This window comes from Coenobita brevimanus, chromosome 58 (assembly GCF_032717465.1).
Source record: "Coenobita brevimanus isolate Jiangsu-jjx chromosome 58, ASM3271746v2, whole genome shotgun sequence".
Lineage (NCBI taxonomy): Eukaryota > Metazoa > Arthropoda > Malacostraca > Decapoda > Coenobitidae > Coenobita > Coenobita brevimanus.
Window position 1 is genome coordinate 11,078,384 of NC_137011.1, and position 19,141 is coordinate 11,097,524.

At 40.0% G+C, this 19,141-nt stretch overlaps 1 protein-coding gene across 1 annotated transcript in view; it reads right to left on the bottom strand.

Annotated features, from left to right (window-relative positions):
- LOC145402635 (voltage-dependent calcium channel subunit alpha-2/delta-1-like) overlaps positions 1 to 19,141 on the bottom strand; it is a 440,994-nt gene that overhangs the window by 279,909 nt on the left and 141,944 nt on the right. The window contains exons 5-9 of the mRNA XM_080274627.1: positions 18,859 to 18,997; positions 17,572 to 17,676; positions 16,123 to 16,222; positions 15,634 to 15,678; positions 8,983 to 9,159 (exon numbers count right to left, since the gene is read on the bottom strand). Coding sequence (XP_080130753.1) covers positions 8,983 to 9,159; positions 15,634 to 15,678; positions 16,123 to 16,222; positions 17,572 to 17,676; positions 18,859 to 18,997 — 566 coding nt within the window. The remainder of the gene's footprint in view (positions 1 to 8,982; positions 9,160 to 15,633; positions 15,679 to 16,122; positions 16,223 to 17,571; positions 17,677 to 18,858; positions 18,998 to 19,141) is intronic.

The window sequence follows — 19,141 nt, forward strand, 5'->3', positions numbered from 1 at the left end:
TCGTCTCCCTATAGTTCTTGTTTAGTTCTGTACAGTACAGGATAATGTAGTGTACACAGCTAAGTTTTCAAAATTATTTTGGCCTGTAACATATGGTAAATGTTTCTTTAAATAATTTTGGGTAATGTTTGCTGGTTTATATTCAATCCTGTACAATTTCTCTTGCTGTCTTTTTGTGTGTATTGTAGCATACACTCACTACCACTAATTTCTGCTCAGCGGTGCCCCCTTTGTACCCCCATATACCCAGGGAACACGGGAGGGGGGGGATAAAACAAGCTTCACCCACCTCTACCCCAGCTCCCAAACCTCCTCCATATCCCTACCCCTCCCAACCCCCCACTCGTCATTCTTAATTGGCAGTTACATCTCAAGCTAACCTCACACTTTACACTCATAGTCACATTACTAATACACAAATATAAAACACTAGGATATGCAAAAAGTATATAATATGACTATGAACATGCTGCAGAAAGAAATTAATGCATTATAACATTGACAATAAAACAAAAACATTAACAACGGCCATCCCAGGCCTCATGTGTTGGGTGTTTGCATGCGTCCGTGGCTGTGCCTGTGTGTTTAGGTGTGTTTAGGTGTGTGTTCTTACCTAATTGTATCTTTACAGGAATGAGTCAAGCTCGTACTGTACCGTGTCTTAAACCATATTTATCGAACATATCCTTAAATTTGTGAATTGTTTTGGCACACACTATTTCATTCGGTAGTGCATTCCATTGATCAATTGCTCTGTTTGGGAAACTGAATTTCCTTACGTCTTTATCACCTCTCTTCTTATGCAGTTTTTTGCAGTGTCCTCTTGCTGATGCTTCTCCATATGTTAAGTAATCATTTATGTCTATTTTCTCCTTTCCTGATATGCACTTATATAGCATTATCATGTCACCTCTTTTCCTTCTCTCCTGTAATGTTGGTAGATTCAGTTTATTTAGTCTTTCTTCATAGCTTAGGTCCCATAAGCTTGGTATCCATCTTGTAGCGGCCCTTTGAACTTTTTCAATCTTGTCTATATGCTTTTTGAGATGAGGACTCCAGACTACTGATGCATATTCCAGGGTTGGTCTAATGAATGATGTTATTATCCTTCTTAGCATGTCTTCATTTATGTATGTGAATGCTATTCTCATATTTGCAAGCAGTGTATACATGTTCCGTACCTTCTCGCTGATGTGGTCAGCCGGAGATAGTCTGTTATTGATAATCATACCTAGGTCTTTCTCTCTTTCTGATGTGTATAGGGTTTTATTTCCTAACTTATAATCCCAATCAGGTCTTTTTCCACTTTTACCAAACTTGATTACATGACACTTGTCCACATTGAATTCCATTTGCCATGTACTACTCCATTCATGAAGTTTATTTAATTCTTCTTGTAGCTCCCTACAAGAGTCTGTGCTAGTAATTCTCCTTTGTATTTTTGCATCATCTGCAAACATATTCAGATAGCTCTCATTTCCAGTGTTACTGTTTATATCATTTATATACACTAAAAACATGATTGGTGCCAGCACTGAACCCTGTGGTACTCCACTAGTCACTTCTTTCCATGATGAGTAGTTTCCTCTTAGTACTGTCCTCATTTCTCTTTTTATGAGAAAGTCTTGCATCCAACAAAACAGTTTGCTTCAAATTCCTCCTTGATGGTACAGTTTCCATAAAAGTCTTTGGTGTGGTACTGTGTCAAAAGCTTTCTTGAAATCTAAATAGATACTGTCCACCCATCCTTCCCTTTCCTGTATTGTGTTTGTTACTCTGTCATAGTAGCTCAATAGATTAGTAACACATGATTTTCCTTTTCTGAAATCAAACTGTCTTTCTGTTATCATCCTGTGTTCTTCTAGATGATTTACCCAAGCTTTTCTTATAAGTTTTTCTAATACCTTGCTTACAACACTGGTCAGTGATACTGGTCAGTAGTTGAGGGGATTTTGTCTATTTCCTTTCTTGAATAAGGGGACAATATTTGCTTTTTTCCAAACATCAGGTAGTTTACCTTGACTCAAGGATTTCTTGAAAATTAAAAATAATGGTTTACTTAACTCCTTTGCACATTCTTGTAATACCCAACATGAAATTTCATCAGGACCACTTGCTTTTCCTCTGTCTAATCTACATAACTCCTCCTGTATTACTTTTTCTGCTATTTATATATCTGGTAGTATGTGTGGACATGCATGTTCCACATAGTCCCTCTCAAAATTTTTTTCTTCTGTGAAATCTAATTGGAAATTCTTATATAGTGCTTCACAAATATCTTTCTCTTGTGTATAAGTGATTCCCTCGTCCGTAATGGATTGTATTATATCTTTTACTTTGGTTTTGCTTCTGATATAACTGTAACACAGCTTTGGCTGATTACTACTTTTATTTATTATATCCTCCTCAAACTATTTTTGGGCTTCCCTCCTTATTCTTGTATAGTCGTTTCTTGCCTGTTTGTAATTATTATACGCCCTTTCACTATTGTGTCTTCTGTATCTATTCCACAACAAATCTCTTCTTTCTTTTGATTTTTTACATTCTGTATTGAACCATTTCTGTATTTTCTTATCCTTTTCTTTGTGCTGTGGGATGTACTTCTGGACTCCTATTTCATAAAATTCGCAAAATTCTTTATATACAGCATTTAAATCTTGTCCTCTAAGCTCATTTTCCCACTCAACTTCTAAGAAGTACTTCTTTAGGTCTTGATAATTTCCATTTTTATAGTTTAGGCTCTTTTGTAACTGTCATTGCTGTTTACTATGTCATATGCTATCCTGAAGTTATAATTTAGTACTGCATGATCGCTTTTGCCGAGTGGAGGGTGATATATTAAACTGTCAATATCATTTTCTTGCCTAGTAAATATTAGATCTAGCACTGAAGGTACATCAAGTCCTCTTTTTCTGGTGGTTTCCCTCACATGTTGCATTAAGAAAGACTCTTGTACGAGATCCAGGAGCTTTTGGTCCCAACAGCTTTCTTGGCTATTTATATCTAGAGTATTCCAATTTATATTTGTATTGAAGTCCCCAGTTAGTATAATTCTTTCCGATTTCTCTTCCATTTTATGTAGTAATGATCTTATACTCTGAATTGTACTCTCTGCCAGGTCCTCATATTCGTCTCTTTCCCATGTGTTTGATCTGGGTGGCATGTACAAACTGGCTACAATTACTTTACCTTCAGATGTGTCGATCTCTACTGCAATCAGTTCTACTTGTGATGGTATATCTAGTTTTATTTCCTTGACTTTTAGATTTTTCTTAGTTAATATTATAATTCCTCCTCCTTTTTTTAAATTTCTGTCTCTTCTCCATATATTGTATTCCTCTAAGTTTAGTATGTCATTGGATATCCTTGGTGTTAATTTCGGTTAGGCATATTATTTATGGTTCATTTTCTCTGACATAATCATTCATCTCTATTAATTTAGATACCATTCCATCTACATTTGAGTACATCAACTTTATCATCTTGTTTATAAATTTGTGTGTGTGTGTGTGTGTGTGTGTGTGTGTGTGTATTTACCTAATTGTGATATACAGGAAATGAGCTTAGCTCATGGGGTCCCGTCTCTGTTTCTCAATAAATCAAATTTTGCTTTAAACCTGTTTAAGTTATTAGACTGGACAATCTCTTTGTCCAGGCTATTCCACAGGTCTATACATCTATAAGGAAAACTATATTTCTTAATATCCTTCAAGCAGCTTGGTTTCTTCAGTTTCATTCTGTGTCCTCTTGTTACTCTCTTATCCCATAAAAACAGATCTTCTTTGTCAATTTAGTCTACTCCCACCATGGTCCTGAACACTGCAATCATGTCACCTCTCTTTCTCCTTTCTTCTAAGGAAGGCAAATCCAGCTTTTCTAACCTCTCTCTTTATGACAGATCTGCCAGACTTGGGACCATTTTGGTTGCTGTTCTTTGTATTCTTTCAATCTTGTTTACATCTTTCTTTTTATGTAGGGACCACACTACTGCTGCATATTCTAACCTGGGGCGAATCATGGCCACTATCAATTTTTTCATCATCTCTTCATCCATATAATGAAAAGCTACTCTTATATTAGTCAGGAGTTTATACATCTCTCTAACTGCCTTGTTAATATGTTTTTCAGGTGACATACTGTCCTGGACCAGCACTCCCAAATCTTTCTCTTCTCTTGCTTTTGTGACTGGTTCATTACCCATCAAATAATTCAATGATGGCCTCTTGGTACTTTTACCCATTTCCAATATTTTACATTTCTTTGCTTTAAATTTCATTTCCCACATCCAGCTCCAATCATGTATCCTATCCAGATCCTCCTGCAGCATTTTACAATCCTCCTCAACCTCTACCTTCCTCAAGATCTTTGCATCATCAGCAAACAGACTTGTATAACTTTTCACTCCATCTACCACATCATTTACATTAATCAGGATCATTACTGGCGCCACACCGAGCCCTGTGGGACTCCACTTGTTACTTCCCTCCATCCAGACATCCTATCTTTTAATAATTAAATGCTATTTGTAGATTTCCTAGAAGATTCTATTGTATACTTCACTGGTTTCTTATTTATATGCTTCTCTGGTGACAGACCCTGCTGTACTGTTACAGCCAAATCTTTCTCATGTGTTGTCTTTGCACTGTCTTCCATCCCAACTTGGTAGTCTCATTTTGGTCTTCCCTTGCTTACAACCATCTCAGTCACATCACAGCTATATCAGAAGCAAAACCAAAGTAAAAGATATAATACAATCCATTACGGACGAGGGAATCACTTATACACAAGAGAAAGATATTTGTGGAGCACTAAATAAGAATTTCCAATTAGTTTTTACAGAAGAAAAAAATTTTGAGAGGGACTATGTGGAACACGCATGTCCACACATACTACCAGATATACAAATAGCAGAAAAAGTAATACAGGAGGAGTTAAGTAGATTAGACAGAGGAAAAGCAAGTGGTCCTGATGAAATTTCATGTTGGGTATTACGAGAATGTGCAAAGGAGTTAAGTAAACCATTATTTTTAATTTTCAAGAAATCCTTGAGTCAAGGTAAACTACCTGATATTTGGAAAAAAGCAAATATTGTCCCCTTATTCAAGAAAGGAAATAGACAAAATCCACTCAACTACCGACCAGTATCACTGACCAGTGTTGTAAGCAAGGTATTAGAAAAACTTATAAGAAAAGCTTGGGTAAATCATCTAGAAGAAAACAGTATGATAACAGAAAGACAGTTTGGTTTCAGAAAAGGAAAATCATGTGTTACTAATCTGTTGAGCTACTATGACAGAGTAACAAACACAATACAATAAAGGGAAGGATGGGTGGACAGTATCTATTTAGATTTCAAGAAAGCTTTTGACACAGTACCACACCAAAGACTTTTATGGAAACTGTACCATCAAGGAGGAATTTGAGGCAAACTGTTTTGTTGGATGCAAGACTTTCTCATAAAAAGAGAAATGAGGACAGTACTAAGAGGAAACTACTCATCATGGAAAGAAGTGACTAGTGGAGTACCACAGGGTTCAGTACTGGCACCAATCATGTTTTTAGTGTATATAAATGATATAAACAGTAACACTGGATATGAGAGCTATCTGAAAATGTTTGCAGATGATGCAAAAATACAAAGGAGAATTACTAACACAGACTCTTGTAAAGAGCTACAAGAAGAATTAAATAAACTTCATGAATGGAATAGTACATGGCAAATGGAATTCAATGTGGACAAGTGTCATGTAATCAAGTTTGGTAAAAGTGGAAAAAGACCTGACTGGGATTATAAGTTAGGAAATAAAACCCTATACACATCAGAAAGAGAGAAAGACCTAGGTGTGATTATCAATAACAGACTATTTCCGGCTGACCACATCAGCGAGAAGGTACGGAACATGTATATACTGCTTGCATATATGAGAATAGCATTCACATACATAAATGAAGACATGCTAAGAAGGATAATAACATCATTCATTAGACCAACCCTGGAATATGCATCAGTAGTCTGGAGTCCTCATCTCAAAATGCATATAGACAAGATTGAAAAAGTTCAAAGGGCCACTACAAGATGGATACCAAGCTTAAGGGACCTAAGCTACGAAGAAAGACTAAATAAACTGAATCTACCAATACTACAGAAGAGAAGGAAAAGAGGTGACATGATAATGCTATATAAGTGCATATCAGGAAAGGAGAAAATAAACATAAATGATTACTTAACATATGGAGAAGCATCAGCAAGAGGACACTGCAAAAAACTGCATAAGAAGAGAGGTGATAAAGATGTAAGGAAATTCAGTTTCCCAAACAGAGCAATTGATCAATGGAATGCACTACCGAATGAAATAGTGTGTGCCAAAACAATTCACAAATTTAAGGATATGTACGATAAATATGGTTTAAGACACGGTACAGTACGAGCTTGACTCATTCCTGTAAAGATACAATTAGGTAAGAACAACTAGGTAAGAACAATAACTAGCATTAAATTCAGTCTTGCATTCCTGACTCCACCTGTATAGTTGATCCAGGTCCTCTTGCAGGTCCCTACAGCTTGCCTCATTTACAATTTGATTCATAATATTTACATCATCATGGATGTTGGAGTGGCCCTGGTGCGAGAGGATAGTGTTTGGAAACTCCCTGTACTGTTGTTTGCAGATGATACTGTGTTGTTGAGTGAAGACGAAGGGAAGCTGCAAGGCTTGGTGGATGAGTTTGAGAAAGTGTGTAAGAAACGGAACCTAAAGGTGAATGTAGGGAAGAGTAAAGTGATGGTCTTTGAGAGAGGTGAAGTTAGTGAATGTACAGCGAGATTAGATGGTGAGGAATTGGAAAATGTGAGTACGTTTAAGTATTTGGGTAGTGTGATGAGTAAGGATGGAGGTTTGGAGGGTGAAGTGCTTGAAAGGGTACAGCAGGGAAGAAAGGTTGCTGGTTCCTTGAGAGCAGTGATAAGAAACAGGGAAGTGAGCATGGAAGTGGAAAAGTTGCTACATGACAGTATTGTGATACCAACTCTAACGTACGGAAGTGAAGCTTGGACACAAGTCAAGAGTGAGAGCAGTGGAAATGAGTTATTTAAGAGGAGCCTGTGGAGTCACATGGAGAGACAGGCTGACGAATGAGGATATAAAGGAGCGTTGTGGTGTGGATGTGGATGTGATAGGAAGCGTTATGAGGAACACACTGAGGTGGTTTGGCCATGTGGAGAGGATGGAGGATGAAAGACTGACGAAGAGAGTGTATGTGAGTGAGGTGGAGGGGGGAAGAGGGAGGGGGAGGCCGAGGATGAGATGGAGGGATGGGGTGGAGAGATATATGAGAGAGGGGGGTGTGAGTTGGGAGCAGGGCAGTGAAATGGCGGGGGACAGGGCGACTTGGAGGCGATTTGTTTGTGGCCACCCCAAACGGGATTGAGGCATCTGGCAATAGATAGATAGATAGATAGATCATCATCCATCATCGATGGATGGATGGATGAATATTTACATCATGCAAACATATTCATATATGAAAAAACTTCATTTGGCATGTCATTTACATGTACTAGAAACATTATAGGTGTCAAAACTGCTCCCTGAGGTATACCAATTTTTACTCCTTTCCAAAGTGAGAGCTTACCTCTAATCACAGTCCTCATTTGTCTGTCAATAAGGTACCTTCTCATCTATCTCAGTAAATCACCTTCAGTACCACCAATATTTATAAATTTTCAAATCAACATCTCATATGGTACTCTGCCAAATACCCTCCTGAAGTTCACGTAAATACAATTAACCCCACCCATCTCTGCTGCATATTAACAACTCTATCATAAAAACTCAGTATGAGACAAATGAAGTACCTTTTCTTAGGCAAAATTGTCCCAAGGTAATTACAGACTGGTACAGCCGAGGTGCAACTATTCTATACAGTGGATGCACTTCATGACCAATACTTGCATGTCATGCGAGTTACTCGGGAAGAAATGAGTTATGTGCAGGGAGGCAGTGGTGTAGTTGGTAGAGTGGTGGTAGGCAGTCTACTGGACCCAGGTTCGAATCCCGACAATGGTAGGCAACAATTTATGGATTTTAATTTTGTTAAAGCAGGTTTTACTGATCAGACCCACTGACAGTGCCATAAATACTATCTATCCATCTGTAGCCAGATATCCTAATCCCACAAGGGGTGGCTGTCTGACTTTGAGTTAGATGTTTTATTGGGAGGGGCACTAACCCTCCACAAACCCACCTGCTGACACATAGGGAACATGTATAGGTTGGTTATATGGTTAAAACCCAGCAATGTAAGTGGTTTCCTGGCTTACATGAAACCATTAGGCTTGTCACTCAGTGTAAAGCCACGTGAAAGGGGAAAGAAGAATGATAAAAAGTGACAGGAAAAATGGGAGAAATAGGAAGAGAGGAGGGCAGACACAGAAAAAGAATGATAAAAGTAAAGGGAAAACCAGGCAGCACTACATCACGTGAGTGGATACCATCACAAATACCAATACTGTCCTATATAGGAAATATGGATGGTGGCTGTTAGTTCTGAAGTGATGACATGTGGAGGTGAAGTATGTAGGAGGACCACGGGCCCAAAGGAAAGGCTGTCAAGCCTATGCCCAGGCTTAGAAAAAAGAAAGAAAAAAAAAAAGTTGGGCATGGGGATGTTTGTGAGCCGAGACAGATCAAATGTCTCTAGTATAAAGGAGTAAGAGAAGTGACAGGTCATCTGGAAGGAAAACTGAAGTGTCTCTCCAAAGATGCAGCTCTGTGTCCACCATCCTCTTTTGGGGGGATGGAAAGGCAGCTGAGGGACGTCTGTATACCAAAGCTGCCTTGGTATAGCCTAGTGGTGCCACCATGTGAAGACATCTTTCTCCACCATCACTTTATATCTACCATACATAATGAAAGACAACAGAATTTATGAGTAAATGTTATTGCTCCACTACCTACAACATCCTTCCTCCCTCTCCCTCACCTGTTTGAATGCATTATATGCAAAGGTGAGAGCCCGTGAGTAACTAGCCATTCCTCCATCTTCCAAGAGATCGATGGCCTTGTGCAGTAGCTTTTTGTTACTTGTTGTGGCTTGAATCAGTGGTTGGACACAGCTCTTCTTTTTTTCATCTCTCTCATCCTCACTTGTTTTATTTACCTGTGAATGATGGAATAGATGATATAAAATTGACAGACTATGTGCAAAAGCTACCCTTTTGTCATCCCTCTCCTCCTCACTTGTTTTGTTCACATGTGAATAATGGAATGGAATTGATGAAATAAAATGTACAGGCTGAATGCAAGGATGAATTGTTCTTTGCGGCTCTCTCATCCTCACCTCATTTGTTTCCCTGGATATGAATTCATGCATAAAGTGTAAGCTACTAACCAATAAGTTCTTGTTTCTTCATCCATCCAACCATCCACCCATACCTTAAATTCAGTACTGTCTCATAAGGAGAACAGATATAGGGGCAAAAGGGCCAGGCTACTCAATACATAGAATGATGGTAAGAGGGATCAGTCGCTTGCTTGAGTGGAATTAGGTGAGCAATAAATCCCAATTATTCCTTGGAAGAAAACCCTTATGAGACACAGGAAGCAGGGGGATTTTAATTCACTAGACCACCAGAAATCTAAAAAACTGTATGATAGCAACAGGGCTACAGGAGCAGACAACATAAAAACTCTATGTTGCCTTTTCTTATACTATATTTTGCTATTAAATCACAGAAAATTTTGTTTTCATTTTCATTTTTAAAGGCTCCAACATGCTTGCATGTGTCGGCCTTGGTCACCTAATGGTGCCTCTCCATGCTGCACGATCCATTGCAGCCTCCCTGTTCAGTCCCTTAACCCTGAGGTCACACTTAATGACCTCGTCTCATGTCTTTCTCAGTCTACCCCTAGTAACCCCACCCCCAGTATTAACACTTCTCACCTTCCTCACCCAATTATCATCCCCCATCCTCTCCACATGTCCAAACCATCTCAATCTACCTCTCCTCATCACAAAACCAATACACTCCAGTCCCATCCTACCTCTCAACTCTTCCATCGTAAACCCAGCCCCTGCAGACCTTGGACGCAGGGACGCACTGCACATCCACCTAATCATTGTCATTTCTGTACGTCTGAGCCGGCGAATATCTTCCTCCTTCACTGCCCAGGTCTCACTACCATACAGCATTACACTCCTAACACACGCTGCATACAGAGACCCCTTAGCACGTAGGGAGAGTCCTCTCAATGTCAGGAGAGGCAAGAGTTCCCTGAACTTCTTCCAACCACTTCTCACCCTAGCCACAGAGCTAGCTCCAGCCCCACCTCCAGCACACAACATGTCTCCCAAATAACAAAACTCTTCCACACACTCAAGAGATTCACCAGCAAGTTCAATCATTTCACATCTGACAATCTCCACCTGCTGACCCCGACACACTGTACACATAAAATCAGCATTATCTCACAGTCTACCTCTGATACCACTACATCTCTTATGAACCCATTTATCACACACACCGCACAAGATGGAATTACGTCCCACGCCCTTGTGGCAAACTGCACATGGCCACTCTCCCTAGTCTTTGACAGTACCGCCACCAACCCTAGATATCTTCACTTTTGTTTTATCTGCATTTACCCTTAAACCCTTGTGCCCCATACCATCTCTCCACTTCCTAAACCTTTCCTCCGCCTCCCTTTCGTTCTCTGCAATCAACACCAAATCATCAGCATACAACAACTCCCACGGGAGTCCGTTTCTAAAGTCACGTGAAAGGGCTTCAAGTACCATGATAAACAACATGGGACTCAAGACTGACACCTGATGCACACCAACATTCACGGAAAACTCATCACTCAAATCTCCATTCACTCTTACCTGGGTGTGAGCACCCACATACAGTACATAGCCATAACCACCCTAACCAGCCACTCCTCCAAGCCAAGCTTTCTCATTGCCCACTTCACCACCTCTCTATGGACTCTGTCAAAGGCCTGTTCCAAATCAACAAAAACAAAATAGAGATCCCTTCTCCTACGAATATATTTTTCCTGAAGCTGTCAAACAATGAATATAGCATCAGTGGTCCCCCTACCTGGCATAAACCCAAACTGCATCTCATCAATATTCACTCTTTCTCTAATCATACCTTCTAAAACTCTCTCCATTACCTTCATTATCTGATCTAAAAGCTTTATACCTCTATAATTTCCTCTTTCCAGGGCATCACCCTTCCCTTTATACACATTTACAATTACACTCTTCAGCTAATCATCTGGGACAACACACTCATTAATAATCCTATTTATCAGGTCAGTGACTAAACTCACCCCTATATCACCTGAGGTCTTCAGCATTTCAGCAGTCAACCCAGACACACCTGCTGCCTTCCCCACCCTCATCCTGCCTATTGCCTCACTCACAGTAGCAGTATCAATCAAAGGCCAAGGGCCAGACACTGGATCTGCTGGCTCCAAACCTTCCCTGTCCCAGTCAAACTCCTCATTCAACAACCAGTTATAATGCTCTCTCCATGCATCTTTAATATCCTCACTGTTCACCACTACCCTTCCTTCATCATTCTTCACACACTGCTCACCTATAATATCCCGATTATCCCTCTTCACTTGACCTGCCACCCTAAATATCATATTTTTCCTTTCCCCATGATTTAGGTTATCAAATAAAAGTCTCTGTGACTCAGACTTTGCCCTGTATACCTCTCTTCTAGCCCTACATTTGGCAGCCAAATATTTCTCTTTGCTACCACCCCTCTTCCATTCCCGGAAAAGCCTTCTTTTCTCCTTAACTGCAGCTTCTACACCCTCATCCCACCACCAAGTTACTTTGTGTCTTGGTGGTCCTCTTGTCCAACCACATGTTACATCAGTAACTCTCAAGAAATTGTTCTTGAGGGCTCTGTACTGTTCATTAATGCCTCAGTCTACAGCTCCCTGTTCAGCCACCACTCTCCTCAACTCGCTATAGAAGGCATCCCTTACTACTTGGTTTTTCAGCTTCCATATTTTTCTTCTAGGTACATAAGTCCCCTTTTTCATCACTTGTTCTTTAAGCACCATATCACAAATCAATAGTTTGTGCTGCTGCACACACTCCTCACTTCCTATAACTTTAACATCCCTCACTAACCTCCTATCAGCCCTCCTAACCAGAAAATAATCTATCTGACTGCTATTTCCCCCAGACTCATACGTAATTATCTGCTGAAATGCCACTGCTACCTATGATGCTGATTTGACAGCTTCCCCTCAGTTTAAAGGTATCAACTATATGGGAAAACAAAAAAATTCATTATGTGCTGGAACACATTCTTGGTTTTCTATATAATGAGGACTGCTTGCCTAAGAAAGAGAAGATTTTTCTAACCCTTTTACTAAGAAAAACTTTTCATATGATGAATAAACAGACTGGAGATAACCAAAATTAACAAAGATATTAATAATAATAATAATAATAATAAATAACAATAATAATAATAACAACTGGAACACTGTAAAACTGTCCAAGGACAATTTTGATAAAGAAAAACTTCCCACAGCCATTGCCTACTACAAGCTGAGCTATACTGTAAAGGGACCATGAGGTCTTAAGCATGTCACCTTAGGCCATCACAGTCTATATGTCCACTAAGTTAGGTGGGTCTAGCAATAATCCTTCAAGGAAGATTAAGTGTTAAACTGCAATATCCAGAAAAGTCCCACTTTTTTACCCCAGGCAAGGTCAAGGTCAGTGATCTTGTGCATGTCACTTTAGGCCATCACAGTCTATATGTCCACCAAATTTGGTGGCTTAGCATTAATTCTTCATGGAAAATTAGGTGATAACCAGAATATCTAGAAAAGTCCCAATTTTTTATCACCCAAGCTCAGAGAATAATCAGCCAACTGGAACCATACTAATTTCCAAACTGCATCCACCTTAAGGCTATATTGTGGTAAAATTTCAGACTCCTAGCTTACGCAGTTCTTGAGACAGTGTGGCTAACTCACTTCTCTGTGTTCTGGGTAATATCCAGAGATCCAGTTAATTGATTGCCACCATACTTGGCCAATAGACGCAGATAGATGTCTGACTTGACCAAGTCTGAAGGTCTAGGCCAAATAGCCTTAGAAATTTTGCAAATTTTAAATAAGTAATAATAATAATAATAATAAAAATTAGAACTTTGTAACTGTCCTGGGGAAAGTCATTAGTCCGCACCTACTATATCTTACAATGATCTAGCTTAACCCCACTGAGGATATTTGGAGTTTTTTTTTCTATCAGCAATGGCCCACATCAGGGCAAATAGCCTGGGCCATTCAAATTCCTTGTGCAGGTCACACTGAAATCTCCAGTAGACACAACCAATTTCTTTCGTTCACAACATAAAACTGATATGACTCTTTCTGACATGCCCTTCCACTGCACTTAAAGGATTTTGATTTTTTTTTTTTCGATCAGCAATAACCCATGCCAGGACACATAACCTGGGCCCTTCAGATTCCTTGCGCAGTCTCCAGTTCTTCTGGAATCGTTATGAGACTCTGAGGTGGGAATAATAATAACGCCAAAGAAAACAACAGTCTCCACCTATGTAACAGGTGAAAACAAACAATAATAATAATAATAATAATAATAATAGTAATAACAATAATGATAAGAATGGTCATCATCATCATCATCATCATCATCTGGACCTCCTTTCCTGTCCTAAGGCAGGGAGAGAAGTAGCAACGTTCAGACAGCCAATGTCTGCCCAATTCAATGGGCCATGCTTCCATTCACTCATCATTCAAGCCCATGAAATCCTGGCTTCATCTGATAAGCCCCCCAAATTTCACCACATTCTATAACTTCACATACCATATAGTATTAATAATCATCATCATCATATTCATCATCATCATCCAATCCTTTGCTGCCCCATGAGAAGTGTAGGAGCCCGGCGCTAAGCAAGTTGGTCCTGACATTTAAGATGGGAGTGACCAACCTTGTTCATTCCTGAGTGGCATTATGTGAGCAATAAACCCCAACCGCTCCCCGGACATAAGCCTATACGGGCTCAATCCAACTGGAGTGCTTCAATCACCCACCAAACCACCAGGTGCAACAATTAGGTTATATGGTTACCACCCAGCATAGTAAATGGCTTCCTGGTGTACAGGAAACTATTTAGCTCGTCACTCAGTGTAGAGTCACCCATATGCAGAAGGAAGAGGAAAGATTGAAGGAAGGAAAGACAGAAAATGGAGTGTAAAGTCACCCATAGGCAAAAGGAAGAGGAAAGAATGAAGGAATGAAAGAACAGAAAAGGAAGGAAGGAGGGAAAGGCAGACACAATAATAATAATAACAGTAATAATAATAATAATAATAATAATAATCCATCCATCCATCATCCAATCCTACATTGCCCCATGAGGAATGTAAGAGCCTGGGGCTAGGCAGTTGGTCCCAACATTTAAGATGAGAGTGACCAGCCTCACTCATCCCTGAGTGGCATTACATGAGCAATCAACCTCAACCATCCCTTGGATATAAACCTTCACCAGCTCAATCCAACTGGAGCGCAATAATTGCCCACTACACCACCAGGCGCCAAAATTTGGTTATATGTTTACCACCCAGCGTAGTAAATGGTTTCCTGGTCCACAGGAAACCATTTCGTTTGTCACTCAGTGTGGAGTCACCCACAGGCTCAAGGAAGTGGAATGAATGAAGGAAAGAAAGACAAAAGAGGGAGTGTAAAGTCATCCGTAGGCAGAAGGACAAGGAAAGAATGAAGGAAAGAAAGACAGAAGAGAATGGAAGGAAAGAAGGATGGAGAGGAAAGGGCAGACACCCAAGAGCAGCACTACATCGAGTGAGTGGATGGTGAGCGCCCCCACCTACCACAAAAACAATAATAACAATAATAATATTAATAATAATAATCCATCCATCCATCCATCATGCAATCCTACGTTGCCCCATGAGGAGCAAGGTGCCCGGGGCTAGGCAAGTTGGTCCTGACATTCAAGATGAGAGTCTCCAGCCTCACTCATCGCTGAGTGGCAATACATGAGCAATGAACCCAAATCATCCCTTGGATATAAACCTACACAGGCTCAATCTGATTGGAGCACCGTAATTACCCATTAATCCACCAGGTGCCCAAATTTGATTATATGGTTACCACCCAGCATAGTACTGTAAATGGGGTGTAGAGGAAACCATTTGGTTTGTCACTCAGTGTAGAGTCACCCACAGGCAGAAGGAAGGGGAAAGAATGAAGGAAAGAGAGACAGAAGAGGAAGGAAGGAAGAGAGGAAAGGGCAGAAACCCAAAGTAGCACTACATCGAGTGAGTGGATGTTGAGTGCCCCCACCTACCACCTAATAATAACAATAACATTCATTTATGCATTCTTCATCTAATCCAATAATAATAATACTGACAAAAACAAGAAAACTTCCCATATGGATGTGGAAAATTTTAATAATAATAAAGTATCCTAACATTTTTCTCACAAGGGATGAGGTGATGTGGAACCTCAAGATTAAGCTGTCAATGACTTAAAAATACCATGTTCATTAAATACTGTAGTAGGTTGTACACCAGTAACAGAAATGAAAATTTAACTGACCTCACAGTAGTTGCAGTCGTTAACCCATTCTGTTGTGCTGTTGAACTGTTGAGGAGAAAAAAAAGCAATTTAAACAGTAGTGTAACTGACATACAATATATAGCTGCCTTAATTATAAAGCAATCCCACATCCCTTTGTAAGGACAGAGCCTCATCTACTATTCCACTGCTTCTACTTTATGCTCAAGGCAAGTCCATTACTTTCCTTTATGATCCATAATATCACTGAAGGTAGGAAGAATACAATTAGTAAGATGTCTACAGTGTTAAAAGACCTACACACCAGGTAAAATGGAAATATACTAAGCTATAACAATACAGTACGATATGTCAGTATGTAAAGAAGGGAGTTGATGTGTCATGGGAAGAGCTGTTAGTGAAGACAAAAAACACAAGAAGACCTCTCTGTCAAGGATGCTGTCCATGGGATGCAGCATCAGGCAACACAGCAGCAGACTGATACAGCAAACAGAAAAGAATAAAACTCACAGCCGCTACGTTGACAAAATCATTCTCCCCGAGTGTGTCTATGAGAGTCTTCACTGCCCACTTCATGATGGTAAATGTCTGCCCATGAACACTGCCACTCCTGTTGGAGAGAAGGACCATGGAAGCCAGGAATCATCATTATCATCATCATCATCATCATCAGCAGCAGCAGCATGGCTGCCATTATCATAATCATCATTTTGTCAGCATCATCGTCTGCATCATAATAACCCTAATTTCCAGCTAAAAGATACAGTGAGGTAGGACATAAGCTACACAAAATCATTATCATCTTAACCATTTCACCGAAAGGAAGTCACAGTACCCTCGCGTCCAGTATGCATTTCTCCAGTACTATTCTCGTCCCGCACGGTCGGCAAAAAAATAAAATAATTTATTACTGTAGCATGGATTTGTTGAGCCAGTACGGATCAGCCATGCAAAGTGGGCCAAATCTGAGGAGTTCTTTAGTACTGACATGATGTGTCTAGTACTACTACCCGCGCGCTCGCGGGAAGATGGCCAACACCAAGGAAAGTTTCCCTAGTACTGCTGCGCCAGTCCAGTACGCCTTCCTTGTGACTCGTGACATGTGCCAGTTAAATTGCAATATTGCACTTCCCCCTTGATGACGAAGATGACGATGTGTTAGTGTGTGACTATGAGTGATTTATGAGGGAGGTTGAGGCAAAGACGCCTCCTCAGGATCTTGGAGGCCCTCCGACAGTAGGACCTCCTACAGCCTCGGAATACCCTCCCCCTTCCCTCCCCAAGCCAATCACCACTCACCTTAAAGGTTGGTAAAATCTTAGTTTTGTCAAAATGTAGTTAAGTTGAATTTTGGGGGGACTTTTTCAAGGCTTGTCTGATATTACTCATTTTTCCCATAAGGTCTGTTGTTTGTCCAGTATGGATTTAGTCCATTATGGTAGTACTGTTTGACAAAAATACTGTACTAGATGCAAGGGTACTGTACTTTCTTGCTGTTTTTTTCTAACGATCAAAATGATCCCAAATTACAAAACCATACTCTAGATATGCAAATACATTTCTAGCTTAGAATACATGGAAATTATGAATATGAATTCTCTGGTATACAGCAAGTCACATTTTTGTATGTTTTCTTTTTTCCCCCTATTAAACCTTCAAGACCAATTAGACTGATTCACCAACTTCCCCTAGGCAACAGTACTGGCTATGTGGGAAAAGTTATTGCATTTTGGAGCACAACTGTCATATAACAAGGATTTACTATAGTAAGGAGATCAAACATCCTCTTGCCAACAATTTCTATGCAAGTTCAATGAAAAGAGGAACAAAATCACACAATAACAAAAAGCACTCCAAAATTATGATTGGAGATAACCACCAATTGTGACATTCTGAAAATTATCCCTAATATAAAATGAGGAATTAACGCAATGAATACAAGAAAATCTCACAACACACCTGTCCATTAAGATGATCATGTCCTTGGGTGGTACTGAACCCTGAACATACCACGGGCGCAGTCTGGCATCATAAAGGTCGATTAAACTTGGTGGCACGTACCACCTGTGAATAATGAGGAAACATCAGGATTGTGAGAACAGAACAATGAGATACTGACAAGAAGAGAGTATGCAAAAGAAGGAGAGAGAGAGAGAGAGAGAGAGAGAGAGAGAGAGACAGACAGACAGACAGACAGACAGACAGAGACAGACAGAGACAGACAGACAGACAAACAGACAGACAAACAGACAGACAGACAGACAGAGACAGAGACAGACAGACAGGAATACAGTACTGAGGATGAGTTGAAGATATGGGGCAAGGAGGTACCTGTAAATTAATATATATGTATGAGTTGAAAAAAAGGGCAACTGCTGGAGGAAGACACAAGTTACATGGGATAATCTATTCCAAGACACCCTCTCCTGTATTAAAGTGTCAGGCTATAATCACAGACAGATCCACAGATCAATGTCAGCTAGCAGATATTACTAACCACTTTATTATGTTATTTCTATCTTATTTGTGTTATCTCCAGGTAACACTGTTCAGCTTCGGATGACCTTTTTTGAACTGGGGGGTGATACAGCCTTCAACAACCCATTCACTGAGACAGGTTTCCCCTATGATTAATAAAACTGCTAAGAAATAGGAAGCTTTAATTGAAAAATATGCACTGGATTAACTTTCTGTAACGCAAAGGAAGAAAGTCAGTATAGTCCAGAGACCTTAAATCCTTTTCCATAGCATTTCTTCATAACCAACACCATATTCTAATAGTAATCTCTTGTCAATGCTCAGCAGTCAAGCCTGAGATGACAATTTAGGGCCAAGATAATATGGACAGATTACAGACCAACAAGTGTCTTGACAGCAGGATGCAGTGGCCAAAAATGATAACAATCAGCAACTCAACGTTTCCATTATTAATTAGGTAAAAATTCTATGGAAAAGGTGACTAGGTATAGCCATTCCCATATGACCCCATTCAAGGTATAGGAGCATATGGCTAGGCTACCACGATTTACTACTGTACATTGCTACCACAGTTTACTACTGTACACTTACTGGTAGACACTTAACATACTGTACTGTACTTCCTTTTGTGGCATTTTATGTTAAAAAAATTTCCAGTCACCTGTTAGGGATAAAACTCATACACCCTGGTAAGGCCATCACTCTGACTGTGGCATTCTAACCACTAGACTACCAGGTCCAAATCGGATAAACAAGATTACAACAAACCTAGTGGCTGGGTAGACTCGCATAAAGCCAGTCTGTGCAGCGAAGTACTGCCACATCAGCGTTGGATCCATCTCAGCATTCTCCTGGAATTTCTGATCCAGCATTGCTGACCACTGCAGACCATTCAGGATCTGCGGGTCTGGTCAAGCACAAAGCAATGAGGAGTGGATATAACTGAGTAAAAAATGCAGGTATACTCCGTTTTTTTTATCAAGGCGAAGATGCACTTGAGAGATTGGTGATTATTGGCTGACTGCAACATTACTTCATAATCCAGCATTAT